The 26,059-nt window shown below is 39.8% G+C and overlaps 1 protein-coding gene across 3 annotated transcripts in view; it reads left to right on the top strand.

Annotated features, from left to right (window-relative positions):
- LOC102301290 (inactive dipeptidyl peptidase 10) overlaps nt 1-26,059 on the top strand; it is a 253,736-nt gene that overhangs the window by 141,625 nt on the left and 86,052 nt on the right. For all 3 annotated transcript variants that reach the window (XM_005919373.3, XM_014332724.2, XM_005919374.3), the window contains one exon: nt 1,262-1,357. In XM_005919373.3, the coding sequence (XP_005919435.1) occupies nt 1,262-1,357 (96 nt within the window). The remainder of the gene's footprint in view (nt 1-1,261; nt 1,358-26,059) is intronic.

Below are 26,059 nucleotides of genomic sequence, written 5' to 3'. Positions count from 1 at the left end.
ATTAACAGGACACTCAACATACTGTATTTGCTCGTCAGGCAAGTGTAAAAATCCATCCAGTTCTATTTTCTTCCTACAGTCATTGGACAAAGGAAGTAGCATCCAGGTGTCGCTAATCAGTTAGTGTGAGCACCTCTATAAAACTATATGTTTTTTGTAATTCAATGGTCTGGAGATGTGTGTTAACACAATTTCACAACCTTTCCAAGATTGGACCAAATTTACCCCAAGGTGAGAGCTCCATCTCAAACTCTACAGGCCTCAGAAAGTGGTCAGAAGTCCACACCTCAAACCGATCGAAATACTGTGATTGTCATGATCCAGTGTTTGTGTGTTCTGGACTTATGGAAATTGTTTATTTACTGCTCTCTTGAACGCTGGGTTTTGTTTCCTAGTTTAGTTTGCTTTTTGAGGGTTAAAGCTAGAGAGACTCTCTCTCTAGCTCTCTCGGGTCTGTCTGCAGTCTGTGCTATTGTTTGTAGTGTCAAGTCGTGTGTCTTAGTTGTGCCTCAGTGTGTTTCCTGTCTTATTTTGATGGTCCCTTGTCCCTGCATTGTGTTCAGTTTTGCTTCCCCTATCCCATTATGTCAAGTTTGCTCCAGCTGTATTCCTAGGTGTCTCCACTTCTCCTAATCATCCTCACACGTATATACTGTGTCCATCTCCCTTTGTTTGTTATCAGAGCACCTGTTCTTCTCTGTGTCTCTCAGGTTTTGTGGTTTCCTTGTGTTTCTTAGTTTAGACTTCCTGTTTTGCTCCTTGTTCCAGTTTTATTTAAACAGAATAAACAGTTTGTTTTCAGTTTAAATCCTCATCACTCGATACAACAGTATGCTACCCGTGGACCACACAGTGGTGGTACCTTAAGATAGCGGTGAATTAACAAATCCCACAAAACCGCAATTAACTGAAGCAGCATTTTAGTTCCTGAACAATGATGCCACATTATTATTGCTAAAGGTGGTCCTATAAGCTACTGAATTGTGGGGTGTTTGTCATGTTGTAATGAAAGATCTGCAAAAAACTGGATGATTTTTGTTTTTTCACATCCCAATATGTTAAACCGTCAAACTACAAGAGAGTGTATTTTCTTTTTCACATGGATGCTGATGGTGAAGCAACTAATGCTGGAGTTTGATTTGAAATTGGATGCATGAAGGATGATTTGTGTTTAATAAGCGGATAGAATTTGTAACATGTGCATTTATTTTTATTTTTACCAGAAACAAACAAATTAAATTTATGCTTTTTTGTTTTTCAGCTGACAACCAAGCTGGAAGTGACACTAAAATGACTGTGGAGGATTTGTTCAAACCCGAGTTCAAAGTCCATGACCCGGAGGCCCAGTGGATCAATGGTGAGTAATCCATATTGACTGTACCTGTTTTGACTGTTCAGAAGTTTTTAGCTACGGATGCAGGGAAGTTCCGCAACGGATAAAAGGCACTGTTTACCAGCCTCGTTTGTAATTCTAACGAGACAGACGAAGCAGCTTTTTTAAAAAGCACAGATAAAGCTGCTACAAAGCGTTACTGCCTGCCTGTTCCATGAAATGACAAAAACAGCATAAGCGAGTCATTAGTTGAACTATATAATGACTCAGGCCCGGTGCAGTCTACTGCTTCATGCTGCTGTACATATATTTATACAAAACACACTCCTACTTGACATTAATGACATCTGGTTGAGTTCTAAGTGTACTCTGTATGAAGAAACAACAGCAGTGCTTTTGTTTAGCAGCATAGGGATGACATCTCTCTGTCGTCTCTCCTGCTTTGTAATTGAGGCTCCCTTTAACAGCCGGCAGACAGTTCACTTCTAAACAAGGCTGACATGTTTCACCTCAGCCTTACCTTGCATCTCGTTATGCAAATTTAGATGTAGGGATTTATTTTCCCTCTCCTTATTTACATTGTATTGATTTGTTATTTGCCAGAAGGGGATCATATGTTAAGCCTGGAAGCCCTTGGCTGGAAATAAACCACATCAACTGAAGTGCAAGTGAATCTGATTATGGTTTGCTTAGAGGGAGGGAGAAGATAACGATACCTCCGAGGGAAAGGATGGACAGGATTGCGGCGTTCCCGCATTGCTCTCCGCCAGTCTCCTTTCCTTCCTGCGGATTAGTGTGTTTGTTTTGGCTTTCCTCTTCGCTGCCCATTGACTCAGTCTGCGCCTGAGGGCAAGGGAAAGAGGCAAGGCCTTTCTGTCCATCAATATTTCATTCCTGGGTGACATTTTTCCACTATCTTTGCAACGCCATCTCATTCCCTGAGCTGACCTCGGGCTAGACAGAGAAAGCACCAGTGTTGTGAGATGAGGCAGTCAAAAAAGTCAGCTTTATAGGGTGGTTTGTGGATGGATGGGGCAAAATAGACCCCAGACAAATGGGAGAAGATAACAGACAGACGGGTGAGAGGAAAGATTGATCACTAGGATTTGGAGCAAAAATGAGATTTTTTTTTCTCCCTAACCCAAAAGCTTTAGTGGGTTTGCCTGAAAAGTCTTCAGTCTCTGTCTGTATTAGAGATAAATAGGTGCATCCAGTGTTTGGACAGTTACTTTTAAACCATTTTTTACTACCGATTACAGACAACATGCTTTTAAAGATCATTTTTAATGTACTTCATTACTAAATGAGCATTATGAGTAATGTTTTGGATTGCATCTACATTACCATTAGAATCTAGTATTCAGCAAATAACACAAGAAATGTAAAAAAAATAAAAATAAATGGTGTTTATGATGCTGTGTGTTTCTATTCAGGCTCCTTTTCATGTAGTTCACTGGTGCACTGCAATTTTCACTGTTTGCTTTGTAAAATCCTGGGCAACAAAGAAACATTTGACATTATTTCTGTGTTTTTAGTCTTCAAACTTCATTTCTTTATCACAGAGAGCCTGTTATGATCATTTCCAACTCCATATTTTCATTCTTGGACTTTATTAGCATTATTATTATTATTATTATTATTATTATTATTATTATTATTATTATTATTATTATTATTATTGCTTCAGTTTCAAAGGTCGAAATTTAGTTCATCCATTCTTGAGTTCTGAAACAGGCTGTTTGAGCCTCTTCAACTTTTTCCTGATTGGCTGCCCCTCCCAAATCGAATATTTCCACAGTAGGTGGGTAGGCCTTCTGTGCCTGAGGTGACCACATTAGGAATGTTTCATCCAATGACATCCTACAAACTGAAGAAAATAAAATATGTCCGAAAGCATAAAAGTTTAATTGAGAGGCCTTACTGTCATTATTTAAAAATCTTAACATGTTTAATATGAACTGCCACCACTGGCACACATTAGTAGCAGGTTTGTTATGGTGATTGCTGTGCATTGAAGTTGCCAGTATGGATAACTTTGTTTTTTACAAATCTGACCACAGTTTCCATTTGGCTCACAGCGCCCGCTACATCACATCCCTTATTCTTTCCATGTCATAGACACAGATTCACTCCTTTTGAACACATCATATGGTGTAATTCCAAAGACATCCAGTGTGTTTGGTATGATATCTGAACTAGCTTACAATCTGAGGATTCTGTGGAGAAAGAAAATAAGATCTCTGATGTGCTATTAACTAGTAAGATTAAGCAAATATGAAATATATATTTTTAAACATCCTTTATATATGTCAGTGAACCAGATGTTTTATTTTATTGGGCTGGAATCAGAACATGAAACATTTTTTTCACTCAGCCACACAATAAAACTTGCATTTGAATGATTCACTATTTAGTATTACACAAAAATGAAGCATGCTACTGATCCAATGAAGCTCCAATGTGACTATGTGTTACCAAAAATAATTTTTTGTTAATAAAATGCTTATTTATGCTTACACTTCTTGTGTCAAGGCACATAAAACATAATTGACACATATGTTAACATGTCTGGATCCGTCGGCATGACCAGCTGGTTTCAGAGCTCCACAGGAAGAGAACTCATTTAATCAGTGGCACTATGCAAATAGACCAACTGTTGCAGAAGAAAGGTTCATTTTCCCAGCTCTAGCTTCCATGGTCATTACACAATGTCAGAAAAAGTGGTCAATATTTGGTAAAATGTCAGCCCAGCATGATCATGAAGAGCACATTTGTTTTTTGGAGCCAGTGAAACATTAAGGTAAAAGAAATGGAGGCAAAATGCCTGCTTCAAAATATATGAGGTCCGTGTTGCTTAGGTTGTTTGTAAGAAGTTTGAGTGAGTAATGTATAAAGTATGTGTTAGCCTTTTCTGTTGGTCCGAACCAAATAAGCAAAACAACGACTGTGAAATTGGCAATACGAGTTAAATATGTGAGTGTACGGGCCCCTTAATTCATACTTCAGCTAACAAGTGGTGACATGAGGTTACGGATGGATGGGTTGCTACAGTCCGACATTACAACTTGATGATATGTGAAATGGAGTGCATCATTACAGATTAAATTTGCTGCTAAGAGCGCTGTGATTCATCAGGTACACCTCCACCTCTCTGGCAGTGAAGCAAGGTTTTCTCAGGATATTATCGCCTCAATTGCCTCACATTGGTGATGATGATGATCTTTGAAGACTTTGAAACATCTGTAAATCAATCATTGATAATACTACTTATAGATTGCTTATAAACAATCCAGTTATTAAGCTGGTGGATCTTTTAATATCATTTCACATTGATGCTGTGGCTGATTTAGCCGATCAGCCAGAACAATTAAACTCATAACAGGTGAACTGAGTAAAATTGTTGATTTTGTTAAAATAGCATGTTCTTTAGGAAAGTCCATAAGTCCAAGCCAGTGTCCTCCCCTAGCCAGATATGTTCTCTACAATGCAGAATCTGTTCAGGAGAAACTCAAGGAACTTAAGCGAGAACCAGAGGAATTTAATCAGCCACCACACTCCCCAATCCGATTAAACGAGAACAAGCCATGGCTGCCCAATCCTGCAACCGCTAGGATTCAAATGATCCACTGCCAGATTCATCAGAACACCCCTGGAGGTCCTGTGTGCATGCACCGATGGTTCAGAGCTATTTTGGCGGGACAAGGGGAACCTACACAACATTAGGCAGACGACTGGGATGTTGTGGCTGGTCGGGGTACATTAAAGTAACACATTTGCAGAATGCCATTTGTCTTCTGTGTGGTCTGACATTTCTGCAGCTCTTCTCTGAAATTCATTGTCATTCTGATGTGTCGAGGGTTGTTATTGATGAGGACCTGTCTGAGGATTACAGGGAAACAGCTGGTTAACACTGGGCAGATATGGAAAAAATGACACTGATACTCCTCTCCAGCTGTTGCTTGTGAAGACTTGCATATGTGTGAATAGTGGATGTATATATTTTTTTCACACTGAGGCATGTTACTGAGAAAGTCACATTCAGCTGATGCCACATGTGATTCAGTGAGCGTCATTTTCCATCAGTATTGTCGCAAACTCCACTTGCAGGCTGGGCGCCGTCAGACTGTCACTGACAATCTGCTGAGAGGAGGGTATCATATTGTGTTTGCACTGGCCCAGCTTGGACAAAATAACACACCAGTTGGCTTATATAAGCTCGCGAAACCCAAAATATTTCAGCATAATAAGAGTGTGAAATGAAACAACACATTTTTGACTGCATTGTATTTGTATATGAAGCAACATATAATATGAACAAGATATACAGTGGAAAAATACCCCTACTGATAATGGCAATTCAACTCATTTTTAGGTAGTATAAGAAAATCATGAGGTTCAGAAACAAGTAAACTACTGACTGAAGAACAAGTTAAATACACAATGGTCTTCTGAAGGTAGTTCTTCACCAGGAATGATGTATAAGACTCAGTAGGACTCAGAACCAGTTTTTCTTTTCCTGATATGAACTGGCGTTAGAAATGGCACATCCTTTTTAGCTAACATTAAGGTCTTCACTATCAATATGTTTGTGTGTCACACCTAAATATATGAATTTATTTCTACTAGCATCAGCAGATTTCCATATACACAATGACTCGGTTCATTACTCTTAGTAGAAGAGAGTAAACATTTGCAAAACACTGTTTATGTAATACTGCAAAAAACACTCCCATAGTCATATTCATGAACTCTGAAAGCAGACTGATTGAGCAACATGTACCTTCCTTGAGGATGAGTCACAAACAAAAACATTACTAGTGCAGAAAGTCCCCCACAATACTCAGTAGGAAAACATTTCACTTGGCATCATGAGGAAAAGAGAAGCCAGAGCTTGAGGAAACAATTGCTGAACAATGTGTTCAACCAAATTAGTTTACTCACACAAAGTTCAGGTGGAAAAACCCCCCAAAACAAATCAGCATTTATTTTGAGGGATTTGGATTTTTAAATGAGTGTCAGAAAATCCTCCGAATTAGAAATGTGCCTTTGATATAATTATATATACTCTCTTTGTTTGTCCCGCTACTTAGACATATAGATTGCACTTTATACATCTAAGTCTATCAGCATCTTTTTAAATTTGAAAATTTGCACACTGTGCTTGCAGTATGCAGCTGTGCATTTACCACCCAGCCCGCCCACGAAATCCGATGTTCACCTCAGTAAATGTCCAGCTCTGTGGTAATCCCTGTAAATCCATTATTGAGCCATTAACTGCCAATACTGTTCACCTCAAAACAAATTACCACTTGACTTCACCTGTTTACTAGTGAGCTGCATCACCTGTCAGCTCTGTTCATTCACTGCAGTCAAATTCGCATTTTTTTTTTTTATTACCTTACAGGCAGGCTTGTGGCTGACAGATTAATAAATCCCCTCTGGACTGTTTGGGTGCAGGATTTTACTGGATGGCTCCAAGAAATTTGTTATTATGTGAAAATGAAACTGGGTGCTGAAGTGCATCAGTGTGAAAGATTTTTATTTGTGTATTATGTGGGATCATACCGTCTCAGTTGCAAATATAGTGCATACTAGAAGTTAATAGTAACAGTAAAACTGTGTATACCTGTGTTATTATCAAGCTAAGCTGTTGCCTTTCCAGGAGAAGCCTCGCAGCAGTATGTTTTTATTGTTTTACTTTTATCTGCGACTGTATGTTATTAATATGTGAAATGCTGGTAGCTACACTAAATAGACAATAACACTTGGAGTTGCAAATGCAATAAAAACAGGTGACGTGTGCTGAAGGAGCATCACCTGACATCTTAGGTTGAGTGTGCATCCTTGATGATGAATAAATGATTTCCTGCTCTGGCCTTATTATTGATGCTGGGTTCAACTAATGGAAAGTCCCAGTTTTTATTCAGCATGTCTTTAGCTTTATTCGTACAAGATCGCGGCTCATACTCGACATCATCATGAGAATATATTTAACATTTATATGAGTCTAACATCAATTCTGTAACCCCTGTGACAGTAAATATCTTCAGGAAACCCTGTCCCAGGGAAATTGTTGGTGCATGCATACAAGAAGCGATTCAATCATTTTGCATTGCTTTTAAGTTGAGTGCTGGTCATATACTCCATTCTCTGGTTACTTAGGCAAACCCCTAATATGTTTAGTAACAAGTCATATGTCAACTGCTTCTGCTCTGATTGTTAGTCACTTCATTCGCTCACCATGAAGGTGAGAAAGGTTATTTTGTACTCTGTCCACATTACAGCATCTGTAATTGTTTCGCCCTTGGTCACTTGAAGTCATCATCTGCATCCATGGACTCTAGTCACCATCTCACTGTGAATCTTTGAAGCTTCTGGGATGAAGAGCTTCATGCTCCCTTATCCTTAAACCAAAATGCTCCAAATGCTCACAGTATTAAAAGCTTAACCATTCTTTAGAATCAGTGGTTCTCAAACTGTCGTGTTATGCAATTAAACTAGGTAAAAAATATCACTTTTGTGGGGGAAAAGCAAACAAAGGATGGCTGACACTGTTGCACTCATCTTTATTTCATTTAAAATTCTGCTTTTTTTATTGTTAATGACAAAAATGAAAGATAAAAATGATGGGAGTGAATTTTTTTGGCTTCTGAAGTAGGGCATGCCAGAAAAAAGTTGACAACTATTGTTGTATAGAAGCAATTTAAAAGCCTTTTAAAAACAATGCAGTGTTGGGGAAGAATACTGAGAGAAGATAAAGCTGCGTTTCTTGACACAAATCACACACACAAAGGTATCTCTGCTTCCTGTCAGACTTTTTGCATTCAGCCCCAACAACTTCTACTAATGAGCTGACACATGGGGCGTACAGCAATCCTGTTGCTGTAGACGTAGTTGTAATTTTTGATTTACAATTCATAACGCCTTCTCATCTACTTCATACAAAGTAGTTTTGGCAGTGATCATATTAATGAACCTTCAATGACTTTGATGTGAGTCATTGGGAGTAGAAGGTCTACAGTGGAAAAAAAAAGATGCAGTTTTTGGATGTGAGAGGAATACCGAGCTTCAGTTTGACTTATTTTGCTGTCAGTCTCAATCCTCTATACTGGCAGCAAAACACAGGCAGAGCTGACCAACCACAGTTCTTTTGGTCTCAGCGTGCTACCTCTGTGGCTGTGACAGGCTGTTACATTTTAAAGCCTCTCTCCACTCAAAAAGACTTTTCTACCTTTCTGTTAGTTTTCTTTCACAGTCCACAAACATCCTAAACTATATGCGTTAGCCAAGTCAACTTTCCTTTAGAGAAAGCTTATAGTAGAGCTCGATCGATTGACCCCCGAACCATCCCTTACTTATGCTGCTTTAGGCTCAGGCTGTTGGGAAACCTCCACCTGCCAACTGGTCACGGCAGATGGCAACTGCTCACTGAGCTTAGTTCTGCTGGAGGTCTTTTCAGTACATCATTGGGGTCCTCGCTCTGATATTGTGAGATGGTTAACCTTAGAATATAAAACCCCTAGAGACACCTGTAGCTGGGAACCACGCTTTAAAAGACAATTAAATCAAATTTTAACTTAAATTTAAATCCAATTATTGGTCATCTGTCCAGGGCACCTCTGTTAACCTACCCAGGATAAACTCATAGTTGTGGTGGGATTTATGTTATGGTTGATAATAGGAACCTGTTTCCTCGTTGAGACGTGTCCTTCAATATTTACACACCCATCATAGCAGCATAGATATAATTTAAAAAACTTAAACCTAAACCTGAGGTCATTTGAAGTCAGATCAAGTACAAATTAATAAACACATCTGAATAGCATATTTAAGGAGGCTTATGTCAGCTACAGCACAGAGGGCACTGAGTAAATACTTCCTTTTGTTGCTCTTGAACTTAAGTGTTGAGGCTGGTGCACTAGGATTTTGCAGAAATACAGAACTTAACGTGAAGATGATCTTTGGCACCAGTGTGTCTCCCTCGTCCTCTCTCGGTTGACACATTTCATTACTTATGCTGTGGGGCACTATTTGGAGAATTATTATTATTTTTTTAATTCTGCACCTTTTAATTCTAAATCAAGAATCTGGCATGCATTGCAAAGTTGTTGGCTTGATTGCTGATGACTGGGCTGTGACCCAAGCTGCAGTTTTGTGGGGTGTGGTTTCAATGGTACATTTAACGTTTTATGCCTCTAGGTGGATTTCATGGCTGTGTGCTCTTAAGATAGAATATAATATCTTAAAAGGTGTAAACCATCCAGATATCACATGTCAGTACCAGATCACGCTCTGCTTTGAAACTGATCTTTGTGTGCCGGCAGACTTCATTGCTGGATGTCTAATCACTCCACTGTTTAGTTCAGTAAGTCTTTTAGCATTGAGCCAGCAACCCACCTTGATTTTCTTTCATTTTTATGATTAGCCACATAATTACGCCAATTAATTTCTATTCCCCTGCCACTCAACTTGGAGGAAAAGGAAGAAAAGGATCAGTTTTTCAGCTGCCATAACCTGCAAAGAGGCTTGCAACATATGCATCATAAGCAGGGAAACAGGGTCTTGGAAATAGTGAAATGCATTCTTTTTAGCCCAGTTTTCCACTTGCTTGCTTTTGCAGGATCATTTTCAGGGGTTAATTAGGAACTGCATGCTCTGGTACCTCCCATTAATTAACATTAGAGACTCCCCAGGCTGTGCTGTTAACTGCTGCTAAAGCGTCAGTGAATGGTGCATGGTTGTGTGCATTTGTCTCCTCGTATATGCCAGTGCATATAGCACACGTTTCACAGTGGGAAGGTTGTTAATGGCTGCATGCTAACGTGCGGCAGCTCTTCAGGTTCCAGACAGCTCAGGTGCATGGACATTTTAAATCTTTCTGTTCATTTTTTCCGCAGATAAGAAATTGTGATTTGAAATGTCTCCACGTTTATGTGAACCCCAGTGCCACCCAGCACTAACACAGAGTCTCATGTATCTCACACTCTTCTCCATCTTCCATTAAGCTCCTGTAAGCCCATCCTATTTTTGCCGCTCCTGACATGCCCATTATCACTGCTCTGAGCAGCGAGAGACACTGATTAAAAGGGAGAGATTGAATTCTCCACTGTTCTCCCTTTGCTCTTCCTCGCTGTGTGCGATTTTCAACAGAGACAGTGCTGAAGTCAGACCATGGCCATTAGTGCATCAGGCGTTGGTGATTCACTGCTGAGACAAACTTCTAACAAAAAAAAACATTTTCTTTTGTGTAGGCTGAATTAAGGATGCTCCGTTTTTTACATATTCCGCCCCTCCACAGCTGTCACCAAAAATAGTAAAACACACTTTGTGGCCCAGGTCTGTTAAGACGTTGTCATGTATTAGCATATGATGTTTAGGGTGGAGGGAAAAAAGGGAGGCAGAGAGCATAAAACACAGAAGCAATAAAGTGGAGAAACAATATCGCTGTCACACTTTGTGGAAAGAGCTTTGCTTGTCCATCAGCCCGAGACACAGAGAGGAAGGAGGTGTATTACAGCTGAAAAAAAATCCCATGGATTGATTTCCCACTAACAGAAAATAAAATCATCAGTGTCTGTCCATGACACAAAACTTAACATTGGGAGGGAACGCTCACTCACCTTTCACTGGCATTGAAAGCATGTATTTTTACATCAAATAGTATAGCAAAGTGTAAATCAGATAAAAAAAAAAGTGCTATTTATGAGTTAAAGTATGATTTGCAGGAGTCAGTTGGACATTGATTGAGAACAATTTTTCACACATTTTCCATATGCAGAGAGGCACTCAGCATATCAGAGTGATGCTGAAAAATCAGTGTAAATGCATTTGTTACTTTTGCAACTATTGCAATTTATTATTATCGGGCTCTTCTAAAGGCTCCTTGAAAACACTTCAGTTGTTTTCTTATTTCTCCCATATTACTGTTCCTTCATCGGCTCCCTGCTAAATCCAGGACTGAATTTAAAATAATTTAAAATACACGATTTTTTTTATATTTAAGTAAATGTCTTGTGTGAACTCTCTCCTTCTCACCTACTTTGAGCCAGTTCGTGACAACCTATTATCACAACAAAGCAGTTCTCTCTGCAGGTTTACTTGTGATTTCTAAACTTTCTAAAAGTAGAATGGGACTCAGAGCCTTCAGCTGTCGGGGTCCTCTCTTGTGGATCCAGCTCCCAGTTTAGATTTTGAGAGACAGACACCCATTCTACTTTTAAGACTAGGCTTCAAACTTCCTGTTTCTTGTTTGTCTTTGTTTTTTGATCATCTTTGATCCCTTCCTTTCTCTTCATCCTTCAAACATCAGAAAACTATATTTATAACAACTGTCCTCAAACCAAAAACCCAACCCACAACATCCCACTTAATGTAAACTTAACTAAAATGGCATCACAGCAAGGAATGAAAGGCTGAACTACCAAAGTGAGTATACAGGGAGTGCAGAATTATTAGGCAAATGAGTATTTTGTCCACATCATCCTCTTCATGCATGTTGTCTTACTCCAAGCTGTATAGGCTCGAAAGCCTACTACCAATTAAGCATATTAGGTGATGTGCATCTCTGTAATGAGAAGGGGTGTGGTCTAATGACATCAACACCCTATATCAGGTGTGCATAATTATTAGGCAACGTCCTTTCCTTTGGCAAAATGGGTCAAAAGAAGGACTTGACAGGCTCAGAAAAGTCAAAAATAGTGAGATATCTTGCAGAGGGATGCAGCAGTCTCAAAATTGCAAAGCTTCTGAAGCGTGATCATCGAACAATCAAGCGTTTCATTCAAAATAGTCAACAGGGTCGCAAGAAGCGTGTGGAAAAACCAAGGCGCAAAATAACTGCCCATGAACTGAGAAAAGTCAAGCGTGCAGCTGCCAAGATGCCACTTGCCACCAGTTTGGCCATATTTCAGAGCTGCAACATCACTGGAGTGCCCAAAAGCACAAGGTGTGCAATACTCAGAGACATGGCCAAGGTAAGAAAGGCTGAAAGACGACCACCACTGAACAAGACACACAAGCTGAAACGTCAAGACTGGGCCAAGAAATATCTCAAGACTGGTTTTTCTAAGGTTTTATGGACTGATGAAATGAGAGTGAGTCTTGATGGGCCAGATGGATGGGCCCGTGGCTGGATTGGTAAAGGGCAGAGAGCTCCAGTCCGACTCAGACGCCAGCAAGGTGGAGGTGGAGTACTGGTTTGGGCTGGTATCATCAAAGATGAGCTTGTGGGGCCTTTTCGGGTTGAGGATGGAGTCAAGCTCAACTCCCAGTCCTACTGCCAGTTTCTGGAAGACACCTTCTTCAAGCAGTGGTACAGGAAGAAGTCTGCATCCTTCAAGAAAAACATGATTTTCATGCAGGACAATGCTCCATCACACGCGTCCAAGTACTCCACAGCGTGGCTGGCAAGAAAGGGTATAAAAGAAGAAAAACTAATGACATGGCCCCTTGTTCACCTGATCTGAACCCCATTGAGAACCTGTGGTCCATCATCAAATGTGAGATTTACAAGGAGGGAAAACAGTACACCTCTCTGAACAGTGTCTGGGAGGCTGTGGTTGCTGCTGCACGCAATGTTGATGGTGAACAGATCAAAACACTGACAGAATCCATGGATGGCAGGCTTTTGAGTGTCCTTGCAAAGAAAGGTGGCTATATTGGTCGCTGATTTGTTTTTGTTTTGTTTTTGAATGTCAGAAATGTATATTTGTGAATGTGGAGATGTTATATTGGTTTCACTGGTAAAAATAAATAATTGAAATGGGTATATATTTGTTTTTTGTTAAGTTGCCTAATAATTATGCACAGTAATAGTCACCTGCACACACAGATATCCCCCTAAAATAGCTAAAACTAAAAACAAACTAAAAACTACTTCCAAAAACATTCAGCTTTGATATTAATGAGTTTTTTGGGTTCATTGAGAACATGGTTGTTGTTCAATAATAAAATTATTCCTCAAAAATACAACTTGCCTAATAATTCTGCACTCCCTGTAAAATCTAAATGTCAAAAAGTGATGAGATCACTCAAAAATGGGAGAGACTGATGAATATGTGCTGCCATGTTTTAGTGTGGGCTGTTATCTAGTAACAGAAAAAGAAAGTTTTGTTATTCGGGAAGGGGAGAAAAACTGGTTGGCTTTATTATATTAAACTCCATCAAATGAAAGGAAAATATTGATAAGTAACTGAAACCTCCCAGCAAGCTGATACTTCCCTTCTTTTCAGTCACTACTTTACTGTATATGTTTTCATCCTCACCTGTGCGGCTCCTTCCACCTGCACAGGTGCGCATAGGGTTATAGATAACACAAAATATAAACCAAGAAGGCATCACAGGAGGAACAATGCGGTTTTCGTCCTGGTCGCGGAACACTGGACCAGCTCTTTATCCTCTCGAGGATACTTGAGGGTGCATGGGAGTTTGCCCAACCAGTCTACATGTGTTTTGTGGACTTGGAGAAGGCATTCGACCGTGTCCCTCGGGGTGTCCTGTGGGAGGTGTTGCGGGAGTATGGGGTGTCTGGCCCATTGCTACGGGCCATTCGATCCCTATACAACCGTTGCAAGAGCTTGGTTCGCATTGCCGGCAATAAGTCGGACTCGTTCCCGGTGGGTGATGGGCTCCGCCAGGGCTGCCCTTTGTCTCCGGTTCTGTTCATAATTTTTATGGACAGGATTTCTAGGCGCAGCCAAGTGGCGGAGGGCTTTCGCTTTGGTGGCCTCAGAATCTCATCTCTGATTTTTGCGGATGATGTGGTTCTGTTGGCTTCATCGGGTGAGGGCCTCCAGCTCGCACTGGAACGGTTCGCAGCCGAGTGTGAAGCAGCGGGAATGAGGATCAGCACCTCCAAATCTGAGGCCATGGTTCTCAGCCGGAAAAGGGTGGAGTGCCCACTCCGGGTCGGGGATGAGTTCCTGCCCCAAGTGGAGGAGTTCAAGTATCTCGGGGTCTTGTTCGCGAGTGATGGGAGAAGGGAGCCGGAGATCGACAGACGGATTGGGGCTGCAGCTGCAGTAATGCGGACGCTGCACCGGTCCGTCGTGGTGAAGAGGGAGCTGAGTGTAAAAGCGAAGCTCTCAATTTACCGGTCGATCTACGTCCCTACCCTCACCTATGGCCACGAGCTGTGGGTAGTGACCGAAAGAACGAGATCGCGGATACAAGCGGCAGAAATGAGCTTCCTCCGAAGGGTGGCTGGCCTCTCCCTTAGAGATAGGGTGAGAAGTTCGGCCATCCGGGAGGGGCTCAGAGTAGAGCAGCTGCTGCTCCACATCGAAAGGAGCCAGCTGAGGTGGTTCGGGCATCTGCAAGGATGCCCCCTGGGCGCCTCCTGGGCGAGGTGTTCCAGGCATGTCCCACCGGGAGGAGGCCCCGGGGCAGACCCAGGACACGCTGGAGAGATTATATCTCTCGGCTGGCCTGGGAACGCCTTGGTATTCCCCCGGACAAGCTGGAGGAGGTGGCTGGGGAGAGGGAGGTCTGGACCTCTTTGCTTAGGCTGCTACCCCCGCGACCCGACCTCGGATAAGCGGATGAAGATGGATGGATGGATGGCATCACATGGCTTCTGCTGACATTCACCTTAGATATTTAAGAGACACCTTTGGCTTCAGAAACCCTACTTCTATTTTACCCTACCACTCCTCATTGTTAAGGACGTAATCATGCAGACCTGTCCTCACTAACTCTGATTAACAGGTAATGTCCAGGCCACACAGACAGGATTAAAAAAATAAACCATAAAGAAATCCCCAAAACATAATGCAATAACAGCAGTTTCATATGAATTCATAATAACTTATAGTTTAGGGCTCTTCTCAGATTTTACTCAGAACAGCTGAGTCCTGATGAGTCCTGATGTATTGATGAAGATTTTTGTAAAGCTTTGTAAAGTGCTGGTAATTTCTGCTCCCTGATGAATATTGTTGTGCCACGATAATAAGGGGAAATTCTCTCTAAATTGTTAAAGGCCATTCAGTTGGGTTCTAATGAGGCAAGGGTATTGATTGGCTTTCACCTGGCTGTGGAGGGAAGACAGTGATATATTGGGGAAGGTGAAGAGCTGGCAGGTCTCAACAGCAGGCCTCCAGTGAGTTAAAAGCACCAGTCTTAACCCATTCACTGTGAGAGTACTCAGCTTGCTTAATGAGAAGAGCAGCAGAAACGTTTCAAAGGCTGTCTCCAACTATTTCGTCTCTCTTATTTATTAAAATTACCCACATTTCAAAATCATAAGTGTCTGTTTGAGGATAAATGGAAAAAATGTCAGGTATTTCCTTCTTACCTGCCTGTAAAACCGCTTTGAGTCCAGGTTTGCGAACTTTAAGGTCAACATTTTAGACCTGTTGAATGCTCCTCACAGCATTTTATCTGAGGCTAGAGGAAAGTATGGACTGATTTTGTTTTCATTATGAATCCATCCAAAAGAAAAGAAAATAAAAAAATAGGTTTTAAAATTGCACAGGCATCACAAATTAAAGTAAAGCGCAATTTGCATCCAAATGCTTAAGTAGAGAATAATGAAAGCTCGATGAATCAGCAACACTATTTTGTTTTTTCATTCTGAACTTTAAAGTACATTTTAAAACAATATCATGGTGTCTTCTGAGCACCTTGGTAAGATTTTAAGTCCACTCCACAACTCTTATAAATTACAAATTACACTAATAGACAAAAAGGTTTAGGATGTTATTCTCTCCTCTGGTATAATTTAAAATGGGCAATGAATATACATGAATGTTCCTTGTTGGTTGTGTATTTCAAAGGCAAACTGAGCACAAACAAAAACATTAAAATTTTTTGCTGATACAAATTTCACAACATGGTCTTTCCAGGGAGCCATTCAGTAACCATAACAATCGCTTAAAAATGAAGCTAATAAAATGAAGGCACACTGTGATATTTTATTCAGTACATCCTTGTATAGTTCAGCATATTGTAGTACATGTGGTAACATCTAGTACACAAGATGTTGACATAACTATTGCTATAAGATGAAGTTCTCAAAGGCAGTTATGTAATGTATAGAATATTAGACTTACAATATAACATGTCAATAAATAATGAAAAAGTTTAATATTTGCAAGACCCACCTGAATATATTAACAGTACGATATAAGAAAAGCATTCTAATGTTATGATCAAATGGTATTTAATAATACAGGTTCTAACATCAGTGCTTGCAGCTATATTGTCCAGACATATTTGTAGTTTAACACTATCAATGTTTATATTATTTATAGAGGTTAACACTGGTAATAATATAGGGCTTAATACGTTACTATATGGCAAAATTGTTTAACAACAGACAAAAAAAGATATAAGGAAAAGGACCAGTTAGAAGTAATAAAAGTAGTAATAGTAATAATGATAATAATTGATTCTAAACTGCATAGAAGGTAGTGAAGGGAAGGGGAGAGGATAGGGTTGATATAAGCTGTTTCCATGGGCTCTGTTCATAGGCTACAGTACCCATGTCTGACTTTGAGCATCAGTTGTTGACTCTCATCCTTTAATTCCAGAGGACAGTCAAAGTAGGAGTCAACAGAAAATGATCACTATCACAATGACAGCAACTCTTTAGACTTTACAGTTTACACTTGAATGTGTATCAGGCTGTATATTTCAGTCACTCAGCTTGAATTTGTGTAACTCTGCCGTTTATTTCTTCCTGCCCATGTTGCACACTCTTGAGGAAGCGCCATGATAAATGCAGTTTTTGAGCTGTCACCTGTGGTAGAAAGGACAATACCTAAAATGCTAGATTCTGATAGTGCATCTGGTTTATGTCCACAAGTTCAGACACATGAAAAGCTTTTTTAAAGCATTTTTGACAGCATTTTTAAATTGTTATGACAAAAACAATATCATCGAACTCCTTAGCATTCTTGGTTATTATTAGTAAGTACAAGTGTGATCAAATAATAATAAACTGTATATCATATTCAGTCAGAATTCAATGAGCTCTGCCTGGGAAGAATGCTGGTCTGTAAATATGACAATGCTTTCTGAACCTTAAATTTCTCCAAGTCATTCTGCTCAATCTTTTCCTCTAACTGATTTAACACAGCACCATATATTTTGCACTGGATTTGACATTTAACATTGACATTTTTAATCCCTTTAAATTTAAGCTAGTGCCAGAATTCACCTAATTAGTCCCAGAGTTAATGAAGGTTCATTGTAGTGGGGAAAACTGGCATTTACATATCCAGCCTTGATTTGAAAGCATTTCTTTGGGAAACACCTTCAAACATCTAAAACTCCAGAAAATTACCACTTTGTTATTACGACCAAGCTGTTATTATGATCTATTGTTCTGTTCAAAATTTAATCTAATGGCATGTAGAATAAGTCCACATATGAAAATTGGCTCACTGGAAACTTAGAAAAAAGAGCTTTGTAAAGTTTATATCAACCTAATAAGGTTCTTTTGCTACCCAAATCATGACCTTGTTCTAACAAAATGGTCCTCGACAAATTAATAGGTAGCATAGCAGTGACAGTAAAACATTTATGCTGCCTCCTTCTGTCAGTTCTGGTGATCATTAACAGCAGAAGCACTTGGACATATAATATCAGGAATTTATGTATGGTAGTGTCATGGTAAAGGCTGGAAAGGTTAAAAATTGTTCAGGTAACAAGAGATCTAAAAATACATGAGAAAAAGTGTTTTTTCTACTTATCCAATTCGGGGTTATGAGGAGGGAGGCTGGAGCCTATCCCAGCTGTCATGGGACGAGCACACCCTTAGATCTCTAATCTATCGCAGGGCTAACACAAAGAGACAGATAATCATTCACAATCAGAATCACCAATTAACCTAACATGCATGTTATTAGACTATAGGAGGAAGCTAGAGTACCTAGAGAGCACCTATGCAGGCATAGGGAGAATATAAGCTCAACACAGAAGGGCCACAGCTGGCCTTTAATTGTTGTAAGGTGGCAGTGCTAACCAACAAACCACCACTGTGCCACCCCTACTTTATTTTGAGCCAATCGTGATCCTGTCTTGAAGACTGTTGTCAAGAGTTTACCTCCTTTTTCTAAGAGTTGAAAAACATGTCCTCCAATCTGAGACATTATCAAAACTTGGGTGCAACGATACACAAAATTCACGGTTCGGTTCGATACTTTGGTGTCACGGTTCGATATTTTTTCGATACAAAAAAATGTTCATGCATTTTTAATTTGTCATTTATTAAAATTATAAATATATATTTTAACTCAAAAGTACAGTTTTTAAATTTAACCCTAACCCTTGTGCGTGTTTTTTATTTTGACAGCGAATGCGCACCTGCGGACCACTTATGTGCAGCCCTGGTTATTTAGCTCATCATATTGCAGCCACAGAAATTCTTTTGTCCATGAAACCATAAAGCTGCACTTTCTTTTTGCCTTATAGTCTGATTTGTCATAACTTCTCCGTTTTGTGGTAAGCTTTTCTTTGGCTGTCACTTCTTCACCCTGACCTGTCTTATTTGGCTCAGCAGAACTGAAATGCTTTTACACACACACTCACATAAGCTCAGCGATTCTCTGCGCGATCAACCTCTCACATGTTTAAGCTGCGGGAGATTTCACTTGTCATGTTTGCATAGTAAGCTAACGATTAATAAGACGATGTCAGAGGAATTGGTGCACAAATTATCATCACTCACAGATCAGTGCTGTCGCTCTCTATACACAGTTCGCACGATTGCAAAGTGAAAGCAAAAAAACAAGCGCAAATTCAAACGCGATTTCAATATGTCACATATTGACAGTGGCTCACCGATGCCAATGACATAATTACCCAGCTACATTTCTGAAAGAATGCAAAAGCATTGACATATATTTTTCCTACAATAGCCCGACGGGCAGGGCAGAGATAGATTTTGGTAGCCCGACTGAAAAATCGCTAGCCCCGGACGTCGGGCTAGCGATATTGCAGCCCTGTATCTGATTGAGGAATCACTCATCTTTGGAAAAGAGAGTTTATTACAGAGAAATGGCTCTTTCCAAAATAAAAGCTATACTATCCGCTTCTTCTGGGCTATATTCTCAGCAGCATAAGGAGAATCATGTGCTAACAGCTGTCTAAATGACTCGGCTAAAGTTAGTAGCATGCTTGTTGTTTTTGTCTTTGCACTAGGATGATGTCGGCGTAAATGTGCAGTCATATTGTTGTGTTCCCACTAGTGCTTTCAGGTTAATCTCGTTGAAATGACCTTAACGCCACAACACGGCAAATCTCCGTTAACGAGCTACCGCCGATCGCCACGTTAACGAGCTAACTGCGCTAACACACTAGTTCACACCAATGTAATTGAGCATTGCATGGCACATCCAACATACTGTTTTACTTTAGTCCATGACTCGCTTACCTTCAGGGTCATACGTCACATGAAAACCAAAATAATTCCAAACGCCAGATCTGAATGAGGGTGGGGGAGGTCCATGTTGTACAGGAGAGCTTAACTTCTGTCTCGCTAGCTTGCCCTGCGCTCTTCCTTCTGACATGCTGTCTGTGTTGAGCGCTCAGTGGATCTGCGCTCGACAGTGCAGCCTAGGCGGAGTAGTCGAACGCAGATTCACTGAGCGCTCAACACAGACAGCATCGTCAGAAGGAAAGTTGATAAAATAAATTACAAATTTTGTATTGTTCGATACATATGCGTACCGAACCGAAAGCACTGTATCGAACGGTTCAATATCGATACGAATATCGTTGCACCCCTACTGTTAACCTATGGTTGGGGTTAGAGGAATGGTTAGAAGTAGGTTAGGTTTTGCATTAACCACATGCTAAATACTTAACTAAAATATTTCATCTTTCAAATGAATTCTCATAACTTTCTCCGGCACAGTTTTTCTGTTCCAGAGGCTTCTTTTTTCTTTTCAAATATTCTAAATAAGTAAAAGTTTTATAAAAAGAGAGAAGATAACTTGACTCCCCAAAACCCCAGCCCCACAGCAAGCACATTAACTATACTCAAATTTTAAAAAAATAATAATTTCAATTTAGACCGTCTTGGCTTCCGTAGGGTTCAGCAGTTCATAGTTCATTGTGTAATTCAACCAAGGATGTCAGCAATAAGACTTTTCATGTGTATACAGTCTGAAACTTCTCCTGTTTAATCAGTGGTCCCTGTGCGGTGGTATTCAGCAAAGTGAACCACAGGAACAAAATTTTGGTACAACGCAATTAAGATTTCATATTCATAGTTATTTATTATCTACCTCAGGCAATTTCTATGTCTATGGAAGCTCATTGCAGAAAGGGACTGATGAATATCTACATGTATCACAAAGAAGTGAAGGAGCAGAAGTAATAGAAGTGAAAATGATTCTTTCAAGTTTAACCTCCCCACCGTTGAATTTCTTATCAAATGTATTTGGAGTTAATACTACTTTCTATGGATCAGTTGTGGCTGGTGTCACTCAAGTGTATATCCACTTTACACACAACCCTCTGAGCAGCTTTTCCCATGGGTCACTAAGGCCGATGCATTATGGAATGACATTCATATCTCATCGATAACCTGCACAACCCCACCGCAGGGCTGTGACATTTCACTTCATTAAGTCCCCGGTTCATTTGTTGTCTTGCTTCACATACAGGGCCCGAGCGAAAAGATGATGGTTGAGGATGAATTAAACATGGCGGGTTTAAATATAGACTTCTTGAGACAAAGGCGGCTCTATAGGCAGTTCATCCCCAACCTCCTCACATCCTCTGACATCATCCTCCCACTGACACTAGTGGCAATGCATTTTAAAGCGATCAGTTGACTGACAAGGCAAATACTTTATAGGGTGGTGTAGACTAGTGCAGACTCGATCCCAAATGTGCAGCATTCTGCAGCTGGAACCACAGAACATGTATAAATCCATAACTAAATTTTTAGTCCTGTTTCATTCAAATTGACAAAACAGTTTTTACACCTCTCATTATAAACGTTTTTCTCTTAAACATTTATCTTTTAAGTAAGAGGCTTGATTTTAAAACAAACACTGTTTTCCTCTTGCATGGCAGCTCAATCTCAGAGCCCTCTCTCCATTATACCCGCATATATCCACTGTGTCAGACTTGCCTCTCTAACTTTGTCTCTAAACTGTTTGACATGAGCTGTCCCTTTGAGGGACATCTTCAACTTTGCCTCCTGTCTTATCAGTGACACTGAGTCCAAATCATACCTCATAACAGGTCTCACAACCATCTTGTAAACCTTCCCTCTCACTTTTTCTGCTATCCTTCCATCACAAATCAACCCTAGCTCTCATCTCTACCCACTCCACTCTGCCTGCACTCTGTTCTTCAACTTTCTTGTGTAATGTCCATTGCTTTGGATGTTAACCTGAGGTATTTAAACTCATCTACCTTCACTACCTTTATTCCTTGCAGCTTCACCTTTCTGTCTGTCTCCCTCTCATTTACACACATTTATTCTGTATCTCTTCTACTTTCATTCCTCTTCTCTCCAGAGCATACCTCCAGGCACTCTTCCACCTTCTCCATACTCTCATTACACATCAGAATGTCATCTGCAAACATCATAGTCCTCAGATACTCTTGCCTGACCTCATCTGTCAGCCTGTCCATCAACACTGCAAACAGGAGGCAAAGGGTCTCAAAGCTGATCCCTGGTATAATCCCACCCCCACCTTGAACCCATTTGTCAATCCTACTGATTGCACATCCCGCTGCTGTCTCGCTGTCCTCAAACATGTCCTGCACCACCTTCACATACTTCTCTGCCGCTCCTGAATTCCTCATGCAGTACCACAGTTCCCCCATGGGCACCCTTGGTCCTGCTCTTTCTGACCTTCTCTAGACATCAACACTCTGAAAGCAAAATTTAAACTATAATTCTCAGCATGGAGCCATACTTATGATCACTAATCGTCACCTCTTCTTAACACTTTCTCTTTAGCAGTTTGGCTCACCAACTGTATCCCTCTGTAGTTACTACAGCTCTGCACATTGTTTCTGACAGTTGGTACCAGTTTTTATGCCAATGAAAAAAATATACTTTGTTACAATGTACTAGTTATTGTTGATCTTTAATTGAAACCCCTTTTCTGAATGTGATTTTGGAAAAAGGTCAGTTGGTAAAAAGTTAAGGGTGTGTATAGAAAATATAAATCAAGCCTGCCACAGCATCATGCCATCTATCACGTTTTGTCTACCTCATGATTTATTTTCTTGAGTCAGGTTTTCATATTGTGGATTTGAAGGAAGAAAACTAATCAGGCTTAGGCCAGCACAAGTGAAACATCCATTTATTCTTTCCACTGCAGTGTCTCAAGTTTGCTCAAGAAAAGATTAAACAATTTTCAATTTCCACTCTATTTTAGTTTTAATTACAGGCAAGATTTTGGAGGATGCAATGTCAGAGATCCAGGATATTGGACCAATGAGAGGTGTCTGTTATAGGATGAAGTAGGCAGTTTATAATTTGAATTTTTTTTTAAGTAATAGTAACACAAAATTAAAGGAAACTGCAATCGAATAGAATAGAATGATTTAAATTTTTTTTCACTGGGTACAATGACAATAAGGTACCACTCCCGTCTGTGTGCACACACTTAAAAAAAAGCATTAGCATAACAATGTCAATAAATAAATAATAAAGACAAACACATCCACACACACCCATGATAGACATATTGTCCTGTTGTATTCCACTGATCCACTTATATTTATTTCATTTTATTTTTTTATTTTTTTGCCACAAACTGTAAACCCAACCATAAAAGAGCAGAAATACATGAGTGTCAGTCAAATATTGTTAACATGGTTATTAGAAGTTGCCTGTTGACACACAAACTGATTTGACTAGATTAACACCACCAAGAATATAGAGGCTTTTTGGGTGCAGCTAGTCTTAAAGAACAAATTTATTATAAAATTGAGAACTAATCCAAATAAGGTTTTAAGATTCGTTTGGTTACTCCAACTGTACAACTATGAGCATAGTTCATAAATCCATTTTTGCACCTTAAGAAAAATCTGTTCTTTTCTTTACACAGTGCTATCCATGCCAGATATTGTTTACATTTGGTCCCCTTTTGTTGGGTCATTAATTGTTTTGGTTGCCTACTTAGTTTATAACCTCTGTTTTGTGAACGTAATGTGTTTGAGTGCAACCCCTACTTTACTGGAAAGTGACAGTATAATGTACACGTCTCAATTGTATCTTTTTTCTTTTATGAAAAAACAAGTGTCAAAGTTGGTAGTTGAATTATGCCCTAGTGTCATGCTGTTTCTCGTCTCCGATAAACATCTGAAATTACTAGGTTGTATGATTAACACGTTTAATGTTGTGCACTTTGACAATGACACTTGTTTTGCAATGCAAATCAGAGGTGGATCATATGAGAGTTGCTTTTAGAGCAGACTGAAGAGAAATTAATACGAGGAGTCAATGAGCAGCAAAAGCTCAGCTCTGTCTTTCATCCGGCTTGAAAATCAACGCCCAAGTTAGAAACAAACACCCACGCATTATTTACTATATGGTGGGTCTTGGAAATAATTAAGCACCACTCAGCCACTTTAGCAAATAAAAGGCAGTGCTTGCTACAGGTGAGTCTGAGTTTCAGGCCCACCAAGAAATTGTTGTTGCAGTGTTTGGATTTAATGTTAAGTGTGGCCAGACCACATCCAGTGATTCAGTTTACCATTCATGGTGTTTCCAACTGCACTGAAAGAACAAAGTAAGTGGGAAATGGTGAACAGAATAATGATAGACAGATAAAAATCTTATTAAACTGAAGCTAAAGTGAATAGTTTGTATGCATACAAGAGGCAGGCATGAAGAGGAACATCCCAGCACTGTGGGGGGCAAACTCACAAGTCCCATTTTTACGTGTTATTCTGTTATTGGTAGAGTTGTGTGTTACAGTGTTGTATTCACACTTTTCATAATTCTAGTGTTTTCATATTTTAGCTTAGTTTTACTCTTTCCTTTGTCTATATGGCTATACAGGCAAAGAGAGGAGCATTTCATCAAGGGCCTGTACTCCAAAGCAAATTCACCATGACCAAGATAGTTTTTAGTTATCTGACTTCCATTAAACTAACATCAGTGATCAGGTGAAGTGTTAACAAAGGTTGTTATCAATAAGTCAACCCATGGTTTCCCAATCAAGCTGCAAGTGCAATCACATGAAAGGGGTGGCGTAACACCATCTAACTAATCAGACACATGGAGAGGTCTACTGGCAACACAGTTCTTTTTTTTTTTGACAAAAAAAGAATAATATATAACATTCAAAAACTATGAAGAGGTTAAAGGCATTATACAGACTGAAAGCAGCACAGCTGCTGCAGACAAAAGCAGAGTTGTGAGTGTATGTAAGAGAGACCTGTCCACTGGTTTAGGGTTAAAAGCGCTATATGGCTGTGTGTGCTGTAAGTGCTTTCGCCAGTAAGGCTGGAAACCTCATATATACAAAAAATATTGCTAGTATTTTGTTGAAATCATGTCACTGGATGCGCTGTGGAAATATTGTGACAGCAGTAGTAGCAGCTGACACTGTCAGCAGCATAGGCTGTATATAAAAAAAACAACTGAGGAAGCCACTATGACATCAGCCATTGGTTTTGGACGTAAACACTGAAGCAAATATTCTGCTTCCCAAAAGGAGGAGGTTTAGTTGGATTTTTTTCTCCCAGAATTCCTGCCTTGCACAAATGGCCTTTGGCTGTTTTGCTTTTTTCTTTCTAAAGCCTAAAATAACTCCATGCAGCTGACATGACATGACAAGAGCTGCTGACAGCTCTCAGATTTTATTCGGGCGTGTTATTCATGACACGGTGCTCTTTATGGCTCTACATGCATGTGTATGTAAGGTTTAGACTAATGGCTTATATCAGATAATACACAGGTTAATTAAATAGATAACTGGATGCTTTTACATTTAGGTGCTCTGAGATTAGATCGTCAAAAGACACATATTTGGTAAAGTATTCTCATGATGGTTAACTAGTTACTAAGTTTATAATTGATCTGTCTCATTACATTTCTGTACTTTTACTACCATTGTTAATTCACACCATGCACACATGACATGCAGGGGTGAATATTGTGACACATTTTCTGCACCAACCATCTATAAATTTTGTTACTGCCTGTACAAAAGTAGCTCATCTGTCTGCTCAGGCCAGATGGAAAAGGCATCATTACTATCCTATATTGATGACAGGCCATTGTGAAAAGTAGATACTCACCAGTGCTGAAAGGAAACCTGTCTTCTGGTCTCACAATCTTCAAAACTCTCCAAATTAGCTGCCTGGCTTATTTGGTCCTTATCCGGCTTGCAGACATCTTTATGCTTTTTTATTTCTCCTGCATCTAGCAACAAGAGCCAGAGCCCTGTTACTGTTGCCACTTCAGTGAGTAGTCATAATGTTTATATGAAAGCGCCCTCCCTGATCAACTAAACAAGCAAAAGCAGCTCAAACTTCAGCATATTTACTTGTATCCTTCCATCATATCCTTAAGGCCTCATAGAAAACCTATGGTTCCTGAATTTTCTAAAATTAGGATAAGAGGCAAATCCTTCAGCTATCAAGCCCCTCTCCAGTGGAACTACATCCCAGTTTGAGTTTTGACCCTCAACTACCCCTTAGTTATCCTGCTAGATCTCCCATGATGCACTAGAGGAGTTCTCCTCTCTTTTCACTATTCAAGAAGTTATATATATATATATATATATATATATATATCGGTGT

Source organism: Haplochromis burtoni, unplaced genomic scaffold (genome assembly GCF_018398535.1).
Source record: "Haplochromis burtoni strain Fernald_Lab_line unplaced genomic scaffold, NCSU_Asbu1 Contig_20, whole genome shotgun sequence".
In the NCBI taxonomy this organism is placed as follows: domain Eukaryota; kingdom Metazoa; phylum Chordata; class Actinopteri; order Cichliformes; family Cichlidae; genus Haplochromis; species Haplochromis burtoni.
Note: the sequence above shows the minus strand (reverse complement) of the source record. Positions and strands in the feature narration are given on the sequence as shown.